At 36.0% G+C, this 27257-nt stretch overlaps 1 protein-coding gene across 1 annotated transcript in view; it reads right to left on the bottom strand.

Annotated features, from left to right (window-relative positions):
• LOC144443240 (S phase cyclin A-associated protein in the endoplasmic reticulum-like) overlaps positions 1-27257 on the bottom strand; it is an 87946-nt gene that overhangs the window by 40077 nt on the left and 20612 nt on the right. Inside the window, exons 16-27 of the mRNA XM_078132661.1 lie at positions 26894-26975; positions 25803-25958; positions 24752-24853; positions 23871-24064; positions 23282-23408; positions 22244-22356; positions 21568-21691; positions 20834-21087; positions 19703-19849; positions 16383-16623; positions 15718-15870; positions 1665-1856 (exon numbers count right to left, since the gene is read on the bottom strand). Coding sequence (XP_077988787.1) covers positions 1665-1856; positions 15718-15870; positions 16383-16623; positions 19703-19849; positions 20834-21087; positions 21568-21691; positions 22244-22356; positions 23282-23408; positions 23871-24064; positions 24752-24853; positions 25803-25958; positions 26894-26975 — 1885 coding nt within the window. The remainder of the gene's footprint in view (positions 1-1664; positions 1857-15717; positions 15871-16382; positions 16624-19702; positions 19850-20833; positions 21088-21567; positions 21692-22243; positions 22357-23281; positions 23409-23870; positions 24065-24751; positions 24854-25802; positions 25959-26893; positions 26976-27257) is intronic.

The raw sequence follows: 27257 nt of genomic DNA, 5'->3' as shown, positions 1-27257 counted from the left end.
GATGTTACTTGTAGACATGATTTTAAAAGAGATAGGCCTCACTTTAAATGCTACAGACTGTCTATAATATGCAAGAAAGAGCTTGGTTTTGATAACTGACCCTGAAGGTCAAGGGTCAATGTCTTTTTAAAAGAAAGCTTGTACCTGATAATATGGGGTTAGACACTTGAATGGAGTCTCGACGTATTACAGTTTTTCGAGTTATGCCGTAAATATTGATTTTTAACGACAAACATGGCTGCCATTCAGTCAACTTTGCATTTTTTGTGAAGGTATTTTGATATTCTCATATGTTTTTTCCACATTCACTCGGAAAATAGTCGCGGCATGAGGGGTTTGTTACTATGTGTGCTAGCAGAGTAAGAAAGCCCTTTATGTAACTTGTACACTTTCCTTGTCTGAACTAAGAAACGTATTGAAGATTTGTACTCTATTAATATGTTATGATACTATAAGCACTACGTCAAAATAGTATGAAGACAGTAAAGAAATCAATATGGATAACAACACAACACAACTTAAAATGAGAAATCATAATATTTAGGTTCTGAGAATTACTTTTTAATATCACTAAATACTAATGTTATTGCTAAGGGCAGTAAAGTAGGTAAAATTTACATGAGTTCCCCTGTCATTTTACTAGGGGTTCCCTACCACCAGAGTTGTTGCTAACAGCAGTAAGTAGGTAAAGTCTACCCGAGTTTCTCTGTCGACCTAAACTCTTCTTTTTTTTACATATTCGAGAAAAAAATAATAAAATTGCAAAAATTGTGAAGTCTCACGAGAAATAGTGGATGCCAAAACTGACATCAACTTAAAAAGACAAAAAAAAAATCCTGTTCTTCCAATCTGTAATAGCTGTACATCTGATGAGAAGAAATAAACAACACAAAGACCATATGGAAAACAACGGAACACCTGAACTAGACACTCACACAGGAAAAAAAAAATTAAACATTCTCACAGAAAAACACAAATTATAGAAATCAACATACAAACAAGCCCTCCCACCCTCTCCTGCTTTTTGTATTATCATTTTTTTTTTTAAGAAGAAGAAATTTTGGTAGTTAGTTTTAGTAGCTAGGAACTTAGTTGTAGTGTAATAGGAAAATTTCCTTCTTTTAAAGGGAATAGTGGATGCCAAAACTGACACCAACTTAAAAAGACAAAATAAAACTTCCAATCTGTAATGACTGTACGTCTGTCTGATAGGAAGAAATACACAACACAGAGACCATTTGGAAAACAATGAAAAACCTGAACTAGACATTCACACAGAAAAAAAATATATAATAAAATAAAATAAAAAATTTACCTACCCACCTATTCTAAAATTGAGTGTAATCAGAACCTCACAATTTTATTTATTAGGCCTTATCTTAACACTTTTTTATGTACACTTTTTGTACGGTTAAATCTACTCTGTATGCATTTTTAAAACGATATTCTATGTCCTAAATACTTGCTTTCTAGAAACATTGGAGTATAGTGTATCATTTATTCTTGATATGAAATAATGAAGACACCAACTTGTTTTAGCGATAGGCTTACCATTAATGTGTAACAAGTAGACGACTTTGGCAACTTGTGTTACAACTAGGCAGAGATTGGGGATCAAGTTAAAAAGTTGAATAATTGACGAACAATAGAGAGAGTGTACTTACTTCAATAAATGTAGCTAGAAGTGAACAGCTCATCTCCTGCTCAAGAATCTTCTTTGTCGCGACGTTGTTATAGCAACATGCTATTAGTGTCGGAAACAAGACATTCATGAGCCGAGGATCACTGAAATACTGGAAGGGTAGGCTGCATAGTTGCTGGAGGAGGGTTGGTGTACGTCCTGACTGTACAATAAACTAAAATACAAAATGAAAAAAAAGATAAAAATGTCAGTATTTGTACATCCTGATTTGGAAGGTCAAAATAGTGCCAATGGCGTTGTAGCACAACAGTATTTGGCTGTTACTACGGGCGTGGTCCTGTTGCTAGGCATATTTGCATACATTTTTTTTTGAATCTGTATTCACTTGCCTACCCATCCCTGTTGTTCTCTTTGTAACAACAGGGATGTTCACTGTTGCTAAGGGCGTGGTCATGGTTGCGAGGGCCAATTGTGTCAAAATGTTTTCAACAACAACTGCACAATAACTGCTCCAGAAACATCCCCACCAAGTTTAGTCAAATTTGCATATATCGAAAAACGAAGTGATGTGCACAAGATATGTGCATGGTATGAATGAAATAGCATATTGTATGTCTGAGAAATGGCGTATTATGGACAGACAAACGAACCAACAGATGGAGCCTATTGTAATAGCATCCCCCTTCGGCTGGCTAAAAATGTCAAGCAATTTGTACGTTCTGACTATACTATTAACCCTTTCATTCCTAGAGACGACATTGGAATAAATAGAAACTTGATTGTAAGAACATTTTCTAAAATTTAAGAATATTACTTCATTGGGAAGTAATATTTCTTGAATTCTGGTCTAAAATAAAGTTGATCTTTTTGCAAAAATTACAGAGAAACAAGAATTTTTGTTCAAAAATTTTGGCGGGAAAGTTTCTAGTCCTGAAAGGGTTAATTGTACTACAAATTGGAAAGATGAAAATTTCAAAAGCCTGATGCCTTAGTTTGTGAATTTTTTTGTAACTTTTAAAAAATACAGTATTTTGCAAGACGTACTCTTATCACAAAGTTTTCTTACATACAAACATTTTTGCCCTATCAGGTAAAGATGGGTGTCAATGAATGAGTATACTGGAAAGTCATAATACAACCCATAACACCAAAGTAAAGCTTTTTCTGTATGTACCACAATCATTTATAGCATCCATATCAAGTACAACCCATAACACCAAAGTAAAGCATTTTCTGAATGTACCACAATCATTTATAGCATCCATATCAAGTGTAAAAGTATACTATTTCATTTGCTAATTGACCACATTAGAAAGGCCACATGCCAGGCTTGTAAATAAACCAATTTGGAACAGTATACTTTTACACTTGATATGAATGCTATAAACGGATGTAGCACATAGAGAAAGTGCTTTACATCAGGGTTTATTTTCTTTCTTGCACTCCATTTTTTTTTACAGAAGGGCACCAAACCTTTGTACTTAAATTGAAATTTATTTCCGCACAAAAAAAGAGATAAACATTCAAATAAGAAGTAAACATTAACATCAAAAAAAAAGAAGAGAAAATGATTTAAGGTTGTGGGCGAGACACTAGAAAATACTTTTGAGAAAACTAATCGAGTCTAGTTGACTTCAGCTAGCCCTATTTATCAGTACTATGACTTGTGATACAAATACATGTATTCTTATTTACTAGTATATGTGTAAATACACAAAATTTTCTGATTTTATTGTCAGGGTTTTGGTTTTTTTCCATTACAGACCTTGTGATGTAGTTGATTTGTACAGTTATGTTTCACATAGATTCGGACATGCAGTAATCTGTACTAACTTGCCAAAATTGTTGAATTGTAGGCATACTTCTTGGAATACCTTTTACTATGTATCAATCAGAGGGAAGACGACACAGGGGTTATCGGAAGGGGCTTTGAAAGGTCACATTCATGATACAGCATGAGATCTTACAACTGTCATTCAGTCGGGGCGGGGGGGGGGGGGGGGGGTTGAAAGGTTATGTTCAGGGATTGTAAATATAATGCAGTATGTCATTCCAAATGGTATATCAGATAAGGGAAGGGTTTAAGGTTAGGGAGGGGCTTTGAGAGGTCACATTCAAGATACTTTTTTTATTAAGCTTTGTCATGTCAGTCAGGAAATCCACAACATGTGGGGAACACCTCGAAACATGGACCACATCACAGTACCCAGTGTTGAAGGAGGAGGAGTACATGTAGGTGTATTACTTGGTGAGGTGAAGCTGAGCATCACCCACCCACCCTACATACAGACCTGGTTTATCTGAATTAAACCTAGCTGGCACTGGGCGGGTTCTAACCCAAACTACAGTGATAAGACTGTATATGACTCATGAGTTAACTGCTCGACCACTGACAACCATGCAAATACAGTGAGGGACCTTCGAGAACCCGGTTGTACAATATGGTAATAGATACCTGCAGCTACCTTTGAGCTATTTTACTAGAATTTCAATCCAAATACACATTCTGAACAGGAACTTGTAAAACAAACCATCATTTTAACAGTGATAACAAACTGCCACAAAGCCATCAAAGTAGCGAGGTAAATAATCATTACAGTGAGTTTTAAGGAATGGAAAAGAAGGGCACAGACAGCAGACAAGGAAACAACAGATGGAAATGAGAGTGGATAGAATTGCAACATTTTGCATTGGATCAAAGAGAACAATACCAATGTTTTGCAGGCTTGTTCCTTCTAAAGGTAGCCATATTGCAGGAGTTTCTCTTGTATCTAATTACAGCCAGTGGGCAAGTTCAACAGAATAGTAATTTGTTGCCAATTTGTTCGCAATGTTGATAATTAATCGTTCGGCAGTCTGTTATGGAGTGACATCACTTTTTTTTAGTTGTTGTGGCTTTTATACCTCAATACTTTGCGTACAGTCTGCCTGGCATTGAAATAGAAGCAGACCTGCATGTGGTACCAAGCGATGAACACAAGATGAATACAAGCCCATATGAAAAGAAACTTTTTTTGTTTGTGAATTGAAAAGATCAGCAAAATGCTACAGCTGAATACTTTGCAGGTCAGAGCAAAGTACAAGGGCTACATCAATGCAAATGTTTGTATGAATCAGATGTATGGGTACCCATAATTGATGTGTTTTTACATAATGCTTCACATTTAGATTATAACTTGACGTCACTACTCGACACTGTCTACACGAAGTTGACATTTTGCTTTAACTTATCACTAGTTTTTCACAATTTTATCCTTATTTATCTAGAATTTCTACTCTAAATTTGGTTAGTTTCCCCATTTTATCCTTATTTTTCTAAAATTTCTACTCTAAATTTTGGCTAGTTTCCTCGTTATTAATTTCGAAACTGTCTGCTTTAAATTTTGACTAGTTTTCCCATGCTTATACTTATTTTGGTAAAATTCCTGTCCTAAATTTTGACATAGTTTTTTCCCATTTTTATATTATTTTGGTAAAATTTCTGCTCTAAAATTGTTCCTGGTTTTTTCCCATTTTTATGCTTATATTGGTAAGAGTTCACTTTAAAGAGTACAGTATGCAACTTATTGTTTTGATAGTAAATCTTGTCTAATTTTGAAACAGTGTAGTATTTCATCCAAACTACAAAGTATACGTTGAACAATGTCTGGCCACTGTGGTAGAGCTCTCACCAGGACTTTATACAAGAATAAAACAACATATAGAATACATAATATTTTGAGTACTTATAAATTTGAAAAACTCCAGTCTTGATAATCAAGCCTTTTTAGGAACATACAACAAACTTATTACCTTCCAAAGAAGTTTTTTATGTGTAACTTTAAAAGGGAGAGGGGCCAATTTGAGACACTATATTTATCTATGAATGAATATTTAGGCTTCATCAATTAAATAATTTGTTTGCCATCCTTGAATTTCCTAAAAACCTACCAGGCAGTCTGGGGGAAAAAACAAACACAGAAAAAACTGCAATGCTAGCATGTCATGTAAAATTCACTTTTCTGTTGGGTCATTTTCTGTTTGTACCTACACGGGTGAAATATAAAATGTAAACATCCAAAGTTTGATTGTCTTAATAGACAACTACGGCATTTGGAAATGTGTAGTTATTCTGGAGATATTTGAACGGCCTTTCCATTAACAATAGTATGAAATACGGCCTTTCGCAAAAAACTTTGAAGAAAAAGGAAATGTGTTTGTTTTTCTAAATCTACAGATGAACCTACCCACATGGGGGACGGCGGCAAACAAAGAATTTAATTGATGGCGCCTTTACATAGAGTACTATTCAGTATTCTATACTTATATATTCTGTGTATTTATATCAACCCTAGAATGAGTTAAAACTATTCTGGGATGTACAGATAAGGGCCAGTAGCCAGCAAAAACAACTGACAACTCCATAATTTTTTGCCAGCAACTTTTTTCAGTGTTTAAATATTCTTTGTTTCAACCACTATATATCCATTCAAAACTTGATGAGATCAAAAATACATTGTCCAATAAAGTGACAGATAGCTGATGTTTCAGGAATAAACCATTTTTACATGTATGTATATATCCATTGTTGGGTAGATTCGTGAGTCTCTCGCATTCTTAATACCCCTTACTTTACCAATTTTACCTGCCAGTACTACTTCTAAAATTAGCCACATCCTTGATCTTGCATTTGTAATTTTACAGATGTGTAATTTTCTACTAGCCTGTGGTCAATGGCAATATTTGGGCATACCCTAAAAATATGTTATCAAATCATTCATCTGGTTTGCCTACCTGTAATGCTACACATCTCACCACCGCTACTAACGATGACAGAATATGCATCAGTAAGTAGAATAACATGTAATTCTTCATATTGAATGAAAAAAACACAGAAAAACACTTAGATCTGACCAAAAGTCCCTTTAACGAAACATATGTGTTGGTTTCATATTTTTGTACACTAAATTAAAATTAAAATGTGGACTCAATTACAAACCACCCCAGATTAACTCTTTTTGATAGGGCACAGAATTAGACATATTACATACATAAAAAGGATGAGTGAATGACTCCAACATTTCTATGCCATACATAAAAATAATAACTCGACAGGGTCATACAGTTTTTTTAAACTGCTATCAAAGTGACCATGCAATACATCATTGTCTATCATCATTACACCAGTATTGTCATGTCAGTGCCAACTGACTCTCTGAATTCACACTCAATTGAAAAGTTACATTTTAAACAAAACTTCTTCGCTTTGCCGACAATGCCACCATTTGTCATAATGTCATGATGACAATGATGGCATTGACAGAAGCCAAGAGAGCAGAACATTCCACCATATTGGTTGACAAAAGTACGAATGCCCCTAAATAGCACATCAACCTAGTAATATGCATGGCGTTAATATAATTCCAAAATAAAATATGACGAGAATGTGGTATCATTTTTTACAACTGTCAAAAGACACACTATCCTTTATCCACCCTCAATAGCAATACACAGAGACACCTGACGACTACAGAACTATCTCCATATTGCCCAGAAATTAACAATGCTAAATGGTTTTATATCACTGGCGGCATTAACTGATGGAAAATACGGCCATTCAAAATGCTATAGATTTGATGAATCTTTTCAAGCTGACGGTATTTGAAAAGAAAAAGATAGTCAATTGACGGTACAAATACTGACACCATTCGGTCTACTACTCTGTCCTAAATATCTAGCCATGTGTATCAAGGCTAAAACTAAATCCGACAGTTAATATGAAAGAGTTAGCCAACCTGTAGACGTGTACGACTAAACTAACTATAGCTAAATAGTGTAGTAGTGTTAGTCCTTCATGACTCGGCTATAATGAATGAGCTGGATCTACAAACTTTGAATGAAAATTTGTTCTATCTTCTTGACAGTAACCACACAGTGTTATAATAATTCCTGTGTGATGCACACATGTCTCTTCCTGCAACACTCTTTTCTACGGGGCAATCTTAAATGACAATCTATTCTCTCCCATTCTGAAAATTTTTTTTTTTGCTTCTTGGTGTCTTAGAAACAATTCAATGAAAGATAGTAAAATCTAAATCAAGAAATTTTCTTTGTACATATTGAATCAAACTAATAATGGGAAGTGAAGATTTAGATGGGTATATCTCGGCTAAATATCTCATGTAGGGTCTATGGATGTATGAACAATCCAAGATGGGTATAACTCGACTAACTACAAGTTGTATGTACCACCCAAGATGGGTATAACTCGACTAAATACAAGTTGTATGTACCACCCAAGATGGGTATAACTTGGCTAAATACAAGTTGTATGTACCACCCAAGATGGGTATAACTTGGCTAAATACAAGTTGTATGTACCACCCAAGATGGGTATAATTTGGCTAAATACAAGTTGCATGTACACCCCAAGATGGGTATAATTTGGCTAAATACAAGTTGCATGTACACCCCAAGATGGGTATAACTTGGCTAAATACAAGTTGCATGTACACCCCAAGATGGGTATAATTTGGCTAAATACAAGTTGTATGTACCACCCAAGATGGGTATAATTTGGCTAAATACAAGTTGCATGTACACCCCAAGATGGGTATAACTTGGCTAAATACAAGTTGCATGTACCACCCAAGATGGGTATAGCTTGGCTAAATACAAGTTGTATTTATTGTCCAAGATGGGTATAACTTGGCTAAATACAAGTTGTATGTACCACCCAAGATGGGTATAACTTGGCTAAATACAAGTTGCATGTACCACCCAAGATGGGTATAACTTGGCTAAATTCAAGTTGCATGTACCACCCAAGATGGGTATAACTTGGCTAAATACAAGTTGTATTTATTGTCCAAGATGGGTATAACTTGGCTAAATACAAGTTGTATGTACCAACCAAGATGGGTATAACTTGGCTAAATACAAGTTGTATGTACCACCCAAGATGGGTATAACTTGTCTAAATACAAGTTGTATGTACCACCCAAGATGGGTATAACTTGTCTAAATACAAGTTGTATGTACCAACCAAGATGGGTATAACTCGGCTAAATACAAGTTGTATGTACCACCCAAGATGGGTATAACTTGGCTAAATACAAGTTGTATTTATTGTCCAAGATGGGTATAACTTGGCTAAATACAAGATGTATGCACAATCCAGGATGGGTATAACTCGGCTAAATACAAGTTGTATGTACACCCCAAGATGGGTATAACTCGGCTAAATACAAGTTGTATGTACCACCCAAGATGGGTATAACTTGGCTAAATACAAGTTGTATTTATTGTCCAAGATGGGTATAACTTGGCTAAATACAAGTTGTATGTACCACCCAAGATGGGTATAGCTTGGCTAAATACAAGTTGTATTTATTGTCCAAGATGGGTATAACTTGGCTAAATACAAGTTGTATGTACCACCCAAGATGGGTATAACTTGTCTAAATACAAGTTGTATGTACCACCCAAGATGGGTATAACTTGTCTAAATACAAGTTGTATGTACCAACTACCTAATATAGCAATTATAGTCATTAAAACAACACAGATTTGATGAATCTTATAAATTGACGATATTGATAGGTGAAGTCACTGAAGAACAAATATGTATATGTGTAGTTCATACACACACAGACACAGACACAGACACAGACACAGACAGACACACACACACACACACACACACACACACACACACAGTAAAGTTTCTCTAGTCAAGCAATTAAATATGTATTTCAAAGAATACAAGTCGTATTTTCCATCGTTGTACTTTGTTTGGAGTTTTATGTTGTTACATATTTGTTATTCATGCAATCCTTTCTACATACCCATTATGTTTTGAATATTTCATGTCCATTTCCCAATCCCAATCTGAGCTGCATGGTCTGTTTCATAAACAGACTATATCTATATACCACGAAAGTCAATGTATCATTTTAGGTTTTACATATTTTATCAACCAAGCTATCATAATGGTAAAAAGTACTAAATGTGGTCAATCTACTATTATCACTGAGGCCAAGTGCTATGTTGGTCAGTGCAATACATCGGTCAGAGAAGTATGTCACTTAAATGTTGGTCAATGTACCACAGCTGTTCTTGTCCATCATAATGTGGTTATTGTACTATTTTATTAGTTTGAGTGCTATGGTGGTCAGTGTATATTATGTTTTCTCCTGACATAGCTCTGCATCTATTGGTGCCACCATATTGGATGTATGTATGGGTGCCATCATATTGGATCCAGGCCACTACCATATTAGAGCCATGGTTGTTGCCATGTTGGGTACATGACTGCCTACATATTGGATCCAGGCCACTATCATGTTGTTGCCATGTTGGATCCAGGCCACTACCATATTGGATCCACGGTTGTTGCCATGTTGGATCCAGGCCACTACCATATTGGATCCATGGTTGTTGCCATGTTGGGTCCAGGTCACTGCCATATTGGATCCATGGTTGTTGCCATATTGGATCCAGGCCACTGCCATATTGGATCCATGGTTGTTGCCATATTGGGTCTAGGTCACTGCCACATTGGAGCCATAATTGTTGCCATGTTGGGTCCATGACTGCCTCCATGTTGGATCCAGCTCACTGCCATATTGGAACCATGGTTGTTGCCATGTTGGGTCCAGGTCACTGCCATATTGGATTGGGGACGGTGAACGCCAAAAATTTATATTATTACTTAGGACCAGGAACAAGCTTTTATATGGTGAAGTTTGGAGAGATTTTAAGAACTGTAATTCTCACAGAAATTGGCTCCTAAGGTGCATCCTACCTCAAGTCACTAAATGTTCTTTATTGTCCACGTATCAATAGATATCTACCCTGACAATACACTGATACAACAAATTTGATAGCGCTTGGTGAAATAAATTGGAAAAACAAGTTGAGATAGTCAGTGAAGTCTCTTTTGGACAGTTACAAAATAATACTGCAATAAATCAATACAAAAAAGTTAACTTTAAAGCAACTAAATATAAAAAATTCGGAATGTTACACAGCGTTTTTCTTGAAGGCATTGACAATGTACATCTAGAAATGTACAGTAGAGAGGTATTACATTTATCTGAATGAAATCTGGCAATGTGGTAAAAAAAATTTGAGTTGAAAAAAAAAATTTCTGTTTAACCATATATGGGACTTTCATTGTATTCAAAATGTGAATCCAACTCATGAAATCAGACATCTGCAATGAAGCAGGTAAACATACACACACACATGGGGGTGGGTGGGACTGTCAACAATCGAGATAAATCACTCACGTTTACTTAATCTGCACAACTATGTACTTTCACCCCAAATATTAAGAATTAATACCGTGATATTTCAAACGACATGTTCTTTGGACAGAAGCTCCTGTTTAATTCATCGGCTTAAACTGGAAGTACATTGTTTTGCAATTACTAAGATTACCAGCGGATTTAGATTATATGCTCAACATTCTGTGGTTGTCTCCGTGTGTACAGCACAGGGCAAGTTCAAATAATATATTCTCACAGACAATTTTTCCTTGTGCGATATTCCACAGAATTTGATAACGCATGTTACGATATTTCACTGGTTACAACGGCTGGCAATGACATATCATATCATTAAGCTAAACTCAACAGACAAATTTGATCATATTTGTCATTCAGAGAAGAATTATTGCAGTCTGGTATATAATATTCAGTAATGTCCTTATTCTGACTGTCTCTATGTGTCAGGAAAGATATCAAAATACAAACCTAACAGACAAATTTGATAGTATGTAGAATTTATCCCCACAGTTCTAGTGAATATAGGTTACTGTATGCTATCCCCATATGTGAAATATCCATATTTTGCTTAGGGGTATTTTATCTTAGTCGTAGTAGGTCTTGAAAGCAAAGACCCGAGCTCTACCTACTCTGCGGTTATATTATATACTTTTTGAAATTAAAGCTACATTAAAATCTATTTACCAAAATCTAGAATTTGAACGTTGATATTTTTACAAAGAGAATTCCATAAAACTGGTTTATAAATCTTTCAAATCATAAAACATAACGATGACTAAATACTGGTAAAAAAGAGAAAATTCAGAAATACAGTTGAAAAAAAACCCATTTCAGTACTCAGGTGAACATACTGTCTGTTCATGTACAAACAACAATGAATGAATCAATTCTATATTTTTCTTCTAATTTTGTTGGACAAAACTGTTCAAAAAAACATGTTTTTTTCATTTGTAAGGATCAGGGGTCAGCTCCTGAATAACCGACTATATTGAGGACCTGTTTGAGCAATCTGCATGACCTCCGACCTTTTCAATGCAATCATACCCCTGTTCAAATCTTATTCTCACATCGCAGCTAACATACAATTTCATTTTCAAACAAAAACAGTGTATCATAAGAAATTGATACTTCATTTTTTATGCTGTATCTACAGAAATGTGGCTTCGTCTACAGTAACCGTAGAAACGTCTGAAATTCGGATGATGGGCTGAGGATTGATAGAAATAAACTAGATGAAGGTGGAACGTGTGCTATGTACACATACATACATACACACATACATACATACATACATACATACATACATACATACATACATACATACATACAGACAGACATACATACATACATACATACAGACAGACAGACATACATACATACGTACGTACATACACACACACATACATACATACATACATACATACATTACATACATACACACACATATATAAGTACATACATACATACATACATACATACATACACACATACATACGTATTGCACATGTACACATACATATTACACACACACACACACACACACACACACACACACATATCATGTACGTATATATGTATGTATGTATGTATGTATGTATGTATGCACAGCAGATGTCAGTTGGTTGAAAATCTAGCAAAGCCTGGCAACAATACTATGAATATACACTGTTTGAACACCAAACTGAATGTACTGTGCTCAGGGCCCAGTCCTTCAGGCATGGGTCTTTGTCTCCTGACAAGCTTACAACAGTCTGTTCTAGCTACTGAAACAAGATACCCAACACAGCATATGGCAACATATTATGCAGTCGGGGATTTTTTTTTTTGTCCCTTTTTATTTTTCAATTCAGAAGCCTGAAATCTCAGTCATTCTACTCTTAGACACACTGTCCACTTCAGGGCTATCTAACATACGGTATAGACAGTGCATCTCATGGTCTGTGTTTTTTTTTGTGTTTTTTTTTTGTATTTCTTTTTCTTCTGTAAAATCACAAAGGGGGAGTAAATTCTCGTTCAGTTTTTCATCTGGACCTTCTGCTCATCTGAGGCCTACACATTGATTCCGTTAGCCTTGAATATTCATGTTAACCTTTCGACCCTACTGCTAATTTCCCTAGAAGTGATTCTATGCATATACACATGAGCACATGCATGTACATGCACTATACAGTTGTACTGTTAGTACTTGTACTGCGTCACCACATACCGTCTCACTATAATACCATATAGTCTTCTCAAATTCACGCAAAATTTCAAAGAATGGGAACCCCATTGAAAACAAACTTGTTCTTCCGGTGTTAACACAATGTAATATTATTTCAAGTTTCTATTTTGCAGTCAACCTGTCAAAATACTGTGTTTCTCATGCAGAATTTTTTTTTTTTCATCTGTGTGTATTTTTTGTTTCCTTCTTTGATATTCGTCTATTCTACACGACGTGTAGTTTGCAAAGAAGTCACCAATTGTATGATTCACTTTACATTATCAAAGATTACAAAATGTTCTCACTCAAGTGTGAATGCTTTGTTCCTCCTAATTTACATATCAGAAATTGATAGACAACTGACGCAGTCACACAGACAACTCACCTCTCTCTCTCTTTCTCTATTACTTCACTACTTCTGCTTTACTATTTGACTGTTAAACTCTGGTAAGAGAAAATCACTCACTCTCTCTCTCTCTCTGTTTATAAATCCTTACATTTTATGTAGCTGCCAGCTTTTTGAAATTAATTTTTTTTTTCGTCGGTGCATATCCCAAAGCTCTGACATCCACACAAAAGACTATTCAAAATGATGATATATCAAACATTTTAATCAGTTTCCATTTCTCTTTGTCGGCAAATTTCAATGTACGGCCATGAAAATTAACAATAATTAAAGTCAGTCGGAATCACCAATTTAACTCTTTTATTTATTGTTGCTGACTTCCGCTAAATGGGCTTTGATAGTGACTACCCTGTGGCCTTGTGTGTTCTAACATTCTAAATGAAGAGAAACAGTAGACTGCAGAGCTCATCATTCTAAAATAATAAAAAAGACATACTTATTCATCACCTGTTTGTCTTACGGGCCTGTCGCTGACAGCTCGTCAATTACACGTGTCAAATTCAAAAAGCAAACACTTGCAATGGATGCGTACAAGATTGACTTTATAAAATAGCACCATCAGGCCTTAATGAAGAGTCAACATGTACAGTAAACAGAATTTAATTTACGGATTATTCACAGATAGGGTGCTTTTTCATTAAATAAACTCATACTTCTTCAAAGCTTTCTGTACGCTTTGTTTAGATTTATAATTTGCCTTCACTGTGACTAACAGACAGACAGACAAGACTTACTGACAAGTATTTGTATGCTAATATCCATATAACGATTCTGTTCTCTTAAGTCAATGATTGAGGAAAAATTTCCGTTGCTCAAAACTTGGAGCGATGTCAAGTTAAGCTTTGTGTTCTCATAATCATATCATTATTTCTCAACTTTCTGTTTCTGTCTTGTTTCTGACAGAAATATCACAATTTCAATACTTTTTTGTAAATCTTAGTACATAGTTAATATTTTTAAAATTAATATATCGATTACAATTATTTCAAAAATGCACGATAAAAGAATTTCAGAATTTGCACAAAATTTGTTCACGATAGTTGTAGGAAAAAGATGAAACTTTGTCAATAAAGAAATCGTCAGTTTTTATTTCCGGCAAAATATATGGTTATTTCCGGGTTTTTTTCATACTCAACATTTCCCTATGATAATAACATTTATCAAATTAATAAAACATTTTGTAATTATGTTATTATTTTTACATTTGGCCATCAACATTTTCGTGATATATCTTTTTTCCCGCGACAAAATGATAAACTGATGACTTAGAATTGAATATTTTGAAATAAAAATCTGCATTTTTTGGGTATGTAAATACGACAGATGCGTTTAACATATACAATCATTATGTATATTTCATAGTCCATTTCATACCACCAGATGGAAAGCTACGCATTGAAATATACGTCACACAGTAGCCAAACTTTTGTTAATTCTCCTGTTAATATTAAAACAAAAAGTTTCGACATGGACATATAAATGAAATTAAAACTTCCAGCACTTTACTAATTGACTGAAATTTAGAAAACTTGTAGGTTATCACACAAAAAAGTATGAAAAACGATAATAAGTTGAACAGTTGTGACGGTAACGTGAGACTACTTTATAGAAATCGGACACTAGTAACATATTACAATACAGAATTGTCTGGAAATAAACGTGAAATAGAAGAAAGAAACCACTTAATTTTCATGGGGTATGAATATCAATAACATTTGTTTTTATTAGAAATGGACATCGGTGAAACTTAATAGGGATAAAATTTCATCCTCTATATTCCAACCTGGAGCTACAATTAAAAGATTGACAAGCTACAGGTGTAACAGTTTGAAAATGATACGCTACAAAACAGAAACATATCTATATTGTGACACCACTAACTAGATAACTACATGAGCTGGACAACTTTATTTCTGAAAAATAAATGTTCATCCAACTTGGCATTCAAATACATATGGTGTATTGATGGTATTTTGAAGGAATATTTCCCCCTCACAATTTTCAAGGGTTCCAAACCCAAATTATGACTGAATACATTCTAGCATCTTCCTACTGTATCTTTGTACAGAGATCAAGTCCAGTAGAATTGTCATTACAGTGATACTGAAGCAGAGGCCTATTGATGAAATGTACGACAAAGTGAAATGAACATGTGAGACTTATAGTGAAATCAGCATAAACTTATCTAAAAACCCACCTGATTATCTTGGTTAAGCACTGTGAAATAGCCGACAATAAGCATAACTTCGTGACACAGATCTTCATTTTGTCTCCATTGTGAACAGTACCAAATCAAGTAGGTAGCTATATGACGAAACTCCAGTGAGATACCCTCTTCCCCTAGCACACTCTGAAAATGTCAAAATACCACCATAAGCTCTTGAGGGTAACATGTTGACCACATATCGCTGCATCACAAAAACCCCAAATTGTCATTATTCCTATCATCTGAGGACTCATCTCTCACTCCCACAAGTTTGGAGCAAATATTTTTTGCAGGTAAATAATGGTATTTTCAGGTTGAGGCCAAGCCTGCAAAATGACTCTCAAGCTGTTTGGAAAGTGTAAAAAAGCAGTGCTCTGGAAAATTATTTATGGATACAGATAAGGCCAACTTAAAAGCATTACTTAAGAGAAAGTGCATTAGAGAATCAGCAATACTGTTAATGGAAATGGATACTGTTCTAGATGGCTCTAATCGACCAACTATGTGCACTGCCCTCTATGGTAAAATATAGACATTAATAGACAACACTTTGGCAAAATAACGGTCTGCAGAAGTGAGCCCTCAAGAGTCCACAACATAAAGTCTTTTGTTTTCAAGACTTTTTGGAGGGGAACCAGTGAAAGACTATAGCTTACCTGTAGCAGCTTCAGGTCCATCACTGCAAAAGTGTTCAACATTTTCAACCCCATGTTAACAACACAAAGTGTGTGTTCTGGTAGCTCTGGTGGTGTGACGTTGTCACTTCTGGCAGGGGCACCACCATGTAGTAAGATCCCGTACAACATTGACACTATGCCAGCAAATTCTGTGGATTTTAGAGTCACCATCAACTGCGTAGGGTCTTCTTTTTTACTTTCATCAAAAATATTGGTCAACCTGTCGTGAAGACAAGAGTTAAAAGTGTCAAAACAAGATTGGCATGGAAGGTATCACAATCAAATCGAATCTTTAAAAGCTTTATTCACCAAAGTCAACAATTTCTGAATGGTGAGAGGCTAGGAAATAGTTATACATTCACTAATCTAGTCTAGTCTAGCTATTTGAAATTTACAATACTAATAACATGATAATATTATGTGATTGCTACAGGGTCTTGTTGAAATAAACATCCAACAGGATGAAAAGAACATGACTGTACAATACATGACAAAAGAAATCATTATGAAATAAAATGACCAAGAATCAAGTCTTTATACTCTTTCTTGAAACTTTCTCCGACTGGAGTGCTACTAATTTTGTCTGCAATATTGTTCCATAATTGTGAACCAATAAACTTGTCAGATGAAAGGGAGACAGTCAAAGGATATCACTCAAAAGGTAGTTTGTGTAGGTTTCTGTACTACTTATTTGCCCAAGAAGCCATAACATTTGGTTATTTTTTTCTTGTTATTTGTCACAAAAATAAACACACATTTACTGGACCCAAGTCAATCTATATGATTAGTTGGTCAGCTGTACACTGACTTGATGGAAGGATGTACAGATGGATGGATGGATGGATGGATGGCCATGGATGGATGAATGAACAGATAGATAGATGGATGGATGGATGGATGGATGGATGGATGGGTGGATGGATGGATGGATGGACGGACGGACGGACGGATGGACGGACAGACAGACAGACAGACAGACAGAGACAGACAGACAGATAGATAGATGGCTTGATGGACAAATGGATGGATGGATGACGTGATGGATGGATTGGTGGCTTGATGGATGGATGGATGGTTGGATGGACGGATGGATGGTTGGATGAGTGTAACTGTTACTTATGGATGAAGGGATGGATGTGTGTAACTGTGAACTTGGTACTTGCATTTGGTCAGCTTTAATGTTACAGCGAATTCCAAAATACCTTTCAGCTACTCTGTTTGATACAATCATGCAGAAGCTAATTAAGAAAGTACACATGCTGCTACAGCAAGACTGAATGAATACAATATTTTGTCTAAAAAAAACAAACTGACTTGCCAGCATGCAGACATCAAATGTAGACATCAAAACTTTGGCGCTTGCATGTCTATGTCTTGTTTCAGTACGTTGGTTTAAATTGTTTAGTTATTTAGACAAAATTTAGCAATGAATTGCCACCTTGGTATCAAAGTGTAGCATGTGGAACTTCTTACTGAGTTCTGCATGGTTGTATCAAACAGAGCCGTTGAACGGTATTTTGAAATCCACTGTATAATCTGTGAGATGTTTATAGGTTTCATCACTTGGCAATCACACATCTCAGTGACGATACAACATACATGATAACTAAGTTGAAATATGAGGTTCAACAAATACAGATGGAAATACTAGATTTGTAGGCAAGTTATCTGCTCATTGTCAAGTTCTGAATTTACTTATAACTCACCAACAAGTTGTTTTTCTCCTGTGCTATCATAATTTTTATTGCCACTCGTAAAAATATCAATGTCATGATTTTTAATGCTGTCATGCTGCACTTTAAAAGAAGTATCTTTTGAAAATTGCTGAGCCAAAACGTTTTACACAAAACAATGTTTTACAGTAGATAATGACCATGGTAGGAAAAAATGTTTTAAGACATAGTCTTGGTAACCCAGACTCTCATCGCTGGGGGCTCTTCTTGCGTGACAACCACCCAGACAAGAGTCTGGGGAAACCGACTCCCAACTCGCCCAAGCTGGAACTATCTCCTAGAGCAGTGCATGCTGGGGAATACTTCATGTCTAACATTGCAGGCTGAACGCTTTAGGTACCTTTGCGACACAGGGATCTCCTCACGCTGGACGGCACCGGACGCTAGCGTCCGGGACTCAGTCTTGGCGACCACTACTCAAAGTTGCCGTCCACCACCTTCAAGTGTCACAATTGGTTACCATTCGACACCCCACACACACTCACTTCAATAATTGTACTTTCATTTTCGGCCCACATGGGTGTATTGATTTAAAAGATAATGAAGTATTAAAATGTCTTTGAGAAACGAACAATGTAGACGACCAATAATGACAAATACTCGACTATTTATAAAGACGAAGTGTGAACTGACAACAGCTGACGCTATACATTGATATCTCATGTACAGTGAGTACGTGTGAATTACAGGGCAAACACGATGCTGCAGACTTTCGACTAGCATTCTTCAGCGTCGTAAAAAAAGTATAACAGCCTCATATACCTTTTTATAAAGTGTTGACGTTGTGTCCGATCATTAGTTTTCTGTTCAATTTTACTCTGAAAACACTTTAAGTTAGTAGTTTGACATCGTACATAGCACGACGATGAAAACACGTAATTTCCAAAATGGCGGGCGGTGACGTCACAAACTATCGCAAGGTCTCGTGTATCACGAGATTCCGTCTAAACGCAATGCGTATGTGTGGGTATACGCAACTTTTTAGAGTTTTGAAACTGCAGTCGTCTTTGGATATTTAGTTTGATTGAAACAACTTTAGCTTTTCTGAGAAAACTAATCAAAAACTGTGATTGAAAAAAATCGATGTGCAAAGATTGAGCTATAAATCTGTAGAGAAAGAAAAGTTGGTTTTAACTTTTTTGTTAGCAACTTTGATCATACACCATGTACTTTGACTGTATCATTAATGTTTTCATGTATATTAATTATGCAAATTAGCATGAATATTAATTAGCGTCCGAGACTACTCTCAAGCTTGGGAGAACCCTGCACATCTCAAATGACTAAGCATTACAACGAACAGGTCTCGTACGCCCATCTTTTACGACATGGAAGAAATGTACTGTGTGAGCTTTCAGCACGAGGGTAGTTGGAATCTCATTTCCCCACACTCTCATCTGGGTGGTCTTGTAGAAGAGCACCCAGCAGTGAGAGTCTGGGTAACCGCGACTACTTGAGACAAAGACACAGGGAGTGGGAGAGGACATGTCAATGAAGAAGCAGAATAGAGAGATGACAAAAACAAAAGATGAAAGTAGATAGAATTTGGATGTTTGATAGACTTACTTTGTGGTTATAAACCTTGTCAGTGCTACCAGTAGTCCAAGACAATGTTTCAAGAATTCAGCAGCTTTAGGGTCTTCATCTACTGGTTCGTGTACATTGGTGAAATAACAGGTCAGTTTATCCACTATACCAACACATACAACGTAACTGAAAATAAAATAATCACATTGTTAGAAAGTACTTCCACAATTTGAATCCCCTGGACTTGGAACTGAAACCCACTTATAACTATACCTGTATGGATGACCTGTTTTTAACTGTATCCCAGATAAATGAATTTCCATACAACTTGCATAAATGGCAAAAATACTTCTTGGTATTATGTTTGTTTTTTGACACACACACTCGCACGCACGCACGCACGCACGCACGCACGCATGCACGCACGCACGCATGCACGCATGCATGCATGTACGCACACACACACACACACACATACACACACACACACACAGGCACACACACACACAACACACACACACACACACACACTACATTTTGACATCACTTCAAGCTGTATTGTGACAATGACAGACATAGTTTTATGAAGTTCAGGTACTGAAAGAGACATCTAAAGATTTGAAGAAGGTAGCGATAGACTAGCATTGTTATAACTATGCAAACATATGATCACTTTAGGCTTGACTATAAAAAAATAGAAAAAAAACTACATTCATCATCAACTTTCATATGTGTATTTTAAGTCCAGGTATCCTTTCTCAGACAGAAACATTTCTATACCCTTGTTACTTGCACCAATACAACTGATTTATAAAATTTTGCATTGCAAGGATTTTAAAAAGCACAACAAAGGTTACGCAGGTTCAAACCAAACATTTTTTTATCTGATGTACGATATAAAATGAAAACAGAATTGTAACAAAATTTATCTACCAACAATCTTTAGCAAAAAAGAATTTGCTGTATTAATACCTGTTGCCCCTGACAACCAATTAACGTGACCTGGGTTGAGTGTGAACGTGGGTGTATATGTGAAATTATGAGATGGGGATGTAGTTGTATAATGAACATCATCAAGTCATACCCACAAAAGGAGTCATGGTATTAGTAGGATAAACAACTCGGCTCTCACATGCCTCGCTGTATACCCTTTACTTATTAACAACATACCTTACAATATCTGAGCCCCATTGTTGTAAGACCTCAGCCTGAGTGGTCCGACTTCCTGATGGAGACGTGGTAAGACTAGTAAAGCTACTTTTGTTGATGAGTGATGGAATGTTTTTAGCCACACAGCTGAGTACAGTTGAGATGAGCTGCATAAGTCCTGCAGCTACTGGATCATGTGGTAAGGTAGTGGTGACATCACCACTGCAACTACTCACACTACTACGTGGAATTTCAGTCGTGTCTGGAATCAAAATCTGTAGATGCACACAAAAATGAGACACAACCATTAATTTTACAATTCATGCAGTTTTAGTTGCAGAAAAGCTTTTTGTGCACTCTGAATGTCACAGTCTGGTTATCGGAAAGACAAAAGATTGTATAGTTTTGCCACTTGGGGTGCTATGCGACAGCAGACTGAGTGCGAGCCACAATTGTTCAATAATGTAGCTTACTTTGTAAACCATCCTTTCTGAATGTTTCAAGGAAACTGTTGGTTAATTCAGACAGTTCAGCTTAATTTTTTTTCATGTTCAAAGTTTAGAAACACAGAAAGTTATTTTAATACATCTATTATGTTGACTCTTTCATGTGCTGTCATGTGTTTCCACACACAATGAAAGTTAAACTTTCAATTTCCTTATCTTGATTGCCCTTGCATGGAGGTCTTCAAAAATGACTGAAACACTGATAAATCTAATCTTCACTTTTAATGTTATGGTTCTGATAATACTCACAGACAGCCTGTGCATTAGCATGTCCACCATTGGTCCTAGTTTATTACTACAAAGTATGTAATGACAGTTATCGTAACAGCCACGACATGCCAAATTCATTGCATTGGCAGCATTACACAGTGACCTGTCAAAAAAACAACACAGAGGGTAATGATAATGATTGTAACAGCCTCGATAAGCAAAGTCCGCGCACTGATAGCGATACACAGTGACATTTATCACAGAGGGCATAAGACTATTTTAGCTTTTAGGAGAACTACAGAAACTGCCCATACTGCACAAAGATGTTGAAAAAAGATTACGTACAGTTAAAAACTATCACAATTTTAATTTAGTTATAATCCTTGATGAGTTTAAAGTGAATAAAGGAAAAAAATATTTAAATGAAAATAGAAACTAACCTTGAAAATACAAGTCTGACAAAATTGATATTTTCAAGATGGTTCATTCCATATCATTGGTCAAGTCACAACACATGACATACAAAGGTGCTCATGTGACAATCACATGATTTTGCAACGTCTTTCAATGGGGTACACCCCTATGACCAAATTTATCAGTATACAATCTTTATATGTGTGACTTACAATGTAGTAAAAGGTACCCGAAGGATGAACTATGGTGGGTAAAATTTTAAGATATTTTTCTACAATATTCTTGATAAGTAAACACTTACTTGGTAGGTATAACAGGGGGTTTTGTCTCTGTTGAGTCTCCTATTACAAGTAGTAATCTACATAATGCCGTCAGACCACCTGCTGAAGACAACGCCAATTGGTCAGCTTGAACCTGCAGACAGAATCAAAAACAGGAAATATTCAAATTTATCACTCAACACTTCTTCAAAGAAACATGTTGAAGTCAATTTTACATTGCATACATGATTTGTTAGTATATACAACACTATAACTGCTTTGTCACTATGGCAACCTAAGCTGTGAATGTAAGTTTTTGGTTATTCTGAAACTGTACTTCTGCTTGAACAAGAAAACATAGAAAAAGTAAAGAATCAAAAGCTACACGGATGTTGGCATCAGATATTTTTCCTCCACTACAAACTAGTATAGTAGACTCCCACTCCATGCCTCTGGAGATCACGGAAGTTAAATTCCCAAGAAAACATTAAAGGAGAAGACCACTCCAGGATATACAGACATTTTCATAAACTATGGCTCCTGGAGATTTTACATCACCTACAATTATTCCCATGATGTAAATAACCCATAGCAAAGACACCCTATAAATGCACAATATCAATTGATGTTTCTCTGAAATCGCAAGTAATTCTTGGTACCTGCAAATAACTTTTTACCCCATGCTAGAGGATCAAAATAGAACAAGAAAGGTTGACTTATTCTCGCACACACCTACAGTAATGCATGTGAAGTGCGTGGAGCGGAAGTTATGGTGTCGACCAAGAAATCGAATGTTCCTTATTTTTATGATGCAACTAGAGAGTAATATTCTATTTCAGGTACTGAGAATTGTAGGTGATGTAAAAACATGAAATGACTCTCCAGAACCCATACTTTATGAAAATGTCTACTTCTTGGAGTGGTATTCCCCTTTAATGTAACACAATCATTCCATAGTGACATTTTTTTTTTCATTTTTATCTCAAAGTTGTTGTAGAGAAACAAACAATGTCAGACATTTCCATCACTAAGTCTGTACATATCTAGGGATTTTGGAAAACAGTAGTACATGTACTTGCCTTTTTGTCAAGTATTCTTGTAATTTCTCCCAATGCTCTGTCCAATGCCGATGCCCTATTTGCCGGCCATGGTCCAGATCCTTGGGATTGTAAATATTTATTGATATCTTTAACAACTTTCTGAAGCCTGAAAATAAAGTCAAACACATTATGTAGTAGATTGTATAGAATCATTGAGACTTAATTAGATATATACTAGGATTATCTCTTGATGTCATCCTGTGTGTTGTCTGTGTGTGTGTGTGTATGTGTGTGTGTGTGTGTGTGTGTGCGTGTGTGTTTGTTTGTCTGTCTGTCTCACTGATTGTCAGTGCATGTGTTGCACATACCAACTACAATTCAAAATTGGATTACCATATTTGTGATCTGTGCAACTAAAATCTGGATAAAGCTCTTTACACTGTGTGTGTCTGTGTGTGTGTGTGAGTGTGTGTGTGTGTGTGTGTGTGTGTGTGTGTGTGCGCGTGGGTGGGTGTGTGTGTGTGTGTGTGTGTGTGTGTGTGTGTGTGTGCACGTCTCTGTCTGTCTGTCTGTTTGTCTGTCTGTCTGTCTGTGTTCGTATTCCATCAACTATTTCACCTTCACTTACTTTGATTTATTGTCAGACTCTGTTCCTACTTTCATCTGGACACTGCTTTCATATATTTTGCCTTTTGATGTCATCCTCTGTCTGATTTTTCGTGCTCTTTTCCGGAATGCCTTGTGTCTTTCTTTCTCTGCAATGAGTTGTGGATCATGTCCATCTTCCGGAGCATCAATTATTTGCTTCAGTGAATGATTCTCCTACCAAAGAGAAATGAAACAGAGTTTTAATACAAGTTTATACTGTAATGTAACTCTTACTTTCTATCTAACACATTTGGTAATTGTTACTGTCCTTGTCAGATTTGTAGAACCCCATGCTATGTGAGTTTCAGTGTGGGTACTCAGGAGTATTTGCACTCATGCTTGCAGAGATTTCTACTGCACTCACTCAATATGAAAGTACGGGCACAGAGAACACTACAAGCACTCGTGCAAATACCTGAGTACGCCACGCTTGCACTCGCATGTCATGGGATTCTGTCATATTGCACAATTCACTTTGACATGCTATTAGTCATAATCAAAACCTTCATCAAAATACATTTTCATACAGGATGAAAGTGTTCCTGCATACACACATTATGTGCACCAATAAATACTCTAGACAATTTTTTTAAAGCAAGTAACACTTTTATTGTGGTTACTGTTATCATTAGCATAAAGTAGAGTTTTCAGGCATTTCAAAGATTTTCCAGATTTTCCATGGTTAAACAATACCATTATCACAGAGTCTTATACAATATATGTGAATGAACAACAGCTCCAAGTCACTTCCTACTATTAGTATTACAGATGTACTTGTAAACTAAGAAGTCTTCAGGAATAGCTTGAAATTCCTGAATCTTTCCAAGGGCTTTGCCGGAATAAAATAAGAAAATGGCCTACCTCCTCTTCTTCAGTCACTGTTTTGCCTTTTAAACTTTCTTGCACTGTCTCCTTGTGTTTTTTGCCATGTAAATGACTTAGGAGATATACTTCAGATGGAATCTATGGATAAATATAAACATGTTGTTAGAGATTTAGAGATGTATATAGCTACGTTCAGACTATAAATGTGAGTTTCACCCTAAGGCGACATAAGTAGTAAAACTGATAAGCTGAATTTTAGGCCCCATTCACATTGTATTTTGTACTTGACTCGGTGTCGACATACATCATATACCAAAATCATCCAATATTAGCATAGCCTTCATTTGTTTCAATCATTTTGAAGTAACCCTGAACTTTGACCCTGGAAACCCTCCTTCTCTAGGAAACTGAAATGTAAAATTTGCCAAAAGGAAATTTTCCATATGTTTTTAACAAATGGACAATAAAGATTATTATTATCATTATTATTATTATTAAACACACTTATGTAACAAAATGGAATTTTGTGTCCACATAAAAGTTATATTGGGTCTAAACCTTTAGCTGACCTAATTTAAGTTTTAACCCAACTCTGGGCTGACACAACCGTTCATATTTGAGGTTTTTATGTTGGGTTATTAGATTAGAGTCAACTCAAAAGTTGACATAACTAGCTAAGAATGAACCCCTATATATATCATGGTAACCTACAGTGTCCACCACGTCCCAGACAGGGATGAACTCAAAGGGATACATTTTAATCTTTCCAGACTCCATCATTTCAAATGTGTCCCTACTATGTTTAATCAGAATACTACGGAATATTAGAATGCTTTGTATAGCAGGGACTAATACCAAAACTCACAAATCTTTGTTGCACAAAATATCACTTTTAACAGATATTTCTGAACTGTCATCAATTAAAGATCATGATACAACATAATTGACCAGGTGCCCTATGACCTCTGACATCACAAAGGATTGTGGGATAATCCAATATGGTGGTGGGAAAGCAATGTATTTTGAATACTGAACACCTCGTGGATGACTCAATTCATCATGAAAGACAGTTATACATTATACATACCAGTACATTACACATATTACATAATTTCTTCCTCTTGTAAGGCTTATGTTGGGGTGCAATATCACTTGAAGCGAAACTCCTCAGTCTGCTCAGCTCCATTGCTTTCTCACGTCTTTCTTCAATCAACTTGGAATGTCTTTTACTGCTTTCATCATACTACAGACATAAATGGGAAGCATAAACATATTTCAGATGAGTGATCATTTTTGTGTAGCTGCTGTTAAAGGCCAAGGTTTCAAATCCCAGGTTCTCGCATAAGGGTTATTCTATCAGTAAAGTCATAAGGACTGCATTGAATCATACCATAAGTTTGTTCTGGACAAACTTTTTCTATAAATCTGTCAGGCAGGCAACTGTTTATCACACCGAAAATTTAATCCGAATCTGAATTGTGTCTACAAGTTAATGTGCCAAGTTGTATGTACCTTGATGGGTCTAGCATGTCATTCTTGTGTTGTTTGCAGATATGTAGTTAACTGTTGGCAGTTTTTTTCAATTTCCACAATATGTGGGATCAATAAAATATCTATCGTTATTTATACTATTGTTAATATATACATTCTATGCACAAGGATCTGGACAAGTTATTGGTACTAAGAGAAGATCACGCAATGTCTCACTAACTCAATAAACGAATGAAGCAAAATCCCCTCCCTCTAAAGGAACATTCACAAGTGCAACATCAACACATTAACATATGACGTAAACAATGGTAAGAAAATGTAGTGGTCACACCCCCACAATTTATAAAATACAAACACATGGTATTAAACACATGAAAATACTAATCTGAAACTCAGCACTGTATGTCACATTAGAAGTAACTTATCAACATCTCAGTAGTAAATACAGAACTGCTATCATTGAAGGTGTCAAAGCTTTCGAAATTTGGTTAGAAGTGCAGAAGTGAAATTCAGCAATTGCATTGACGCCAGACCCCCTCCCTCCGTATCAATCGATGACATTCATTTATTGAGCTTGTATGACATTGTTCAATTGTCCCTAACTTATTTGGAGTATCATGTAAATGAGGGTCAAGTATAAATGGACTGAATGAATATTCAATAAATGAATAAAGAACGTGTCTTCACCTTTTGCTGTATTTTCTTCTGAATCTCTTCTTCCTTGGCTTTCTGTGCAGCATCTAGAGCAGCCAGTCTGATTTCTCTATCCCTGTAGTAACAGAATGAATGAATATCACAGATACAGATACTGGATTCAAGTAAACACAGGGTATGACAGCTGTCATGTAATATCACAGATACTAGACTCAAGTACACATAGGGGCAGCCTGTAAGAGTCTCTGGCACCTCTAAGGATTAAGTTATAAACTGTTAGAAGTACTGCTAGAACCAAATTATGAGTCTGTAGTTTCAGTGTTTTTGGTAAGGGTGGTAAGTAGGGAAAATCTACCTGACTCCCCTTGTCATTTTACCAAGGTTCAAGACCAATGCT

The sequence above is a fragment of the Glandiceps talaboti genome, chromosome 12, assembly GCF_964340395.1.
Source record: "Glandiceps talaboti chromosome 12, keGlaTala1.1, whole genome shotgun sequence".
Taxonomy (NCBI): Eukaryota; Metazoa; Hemichordata; class Enteropneusta; family Spengelidae; genus Glandiceps; species Glandiceps talaboti.
Note: the sequence above shows the minus strand (reverse complement) of the source record. Positions and strands in the feature narration are given on the sequence as shown.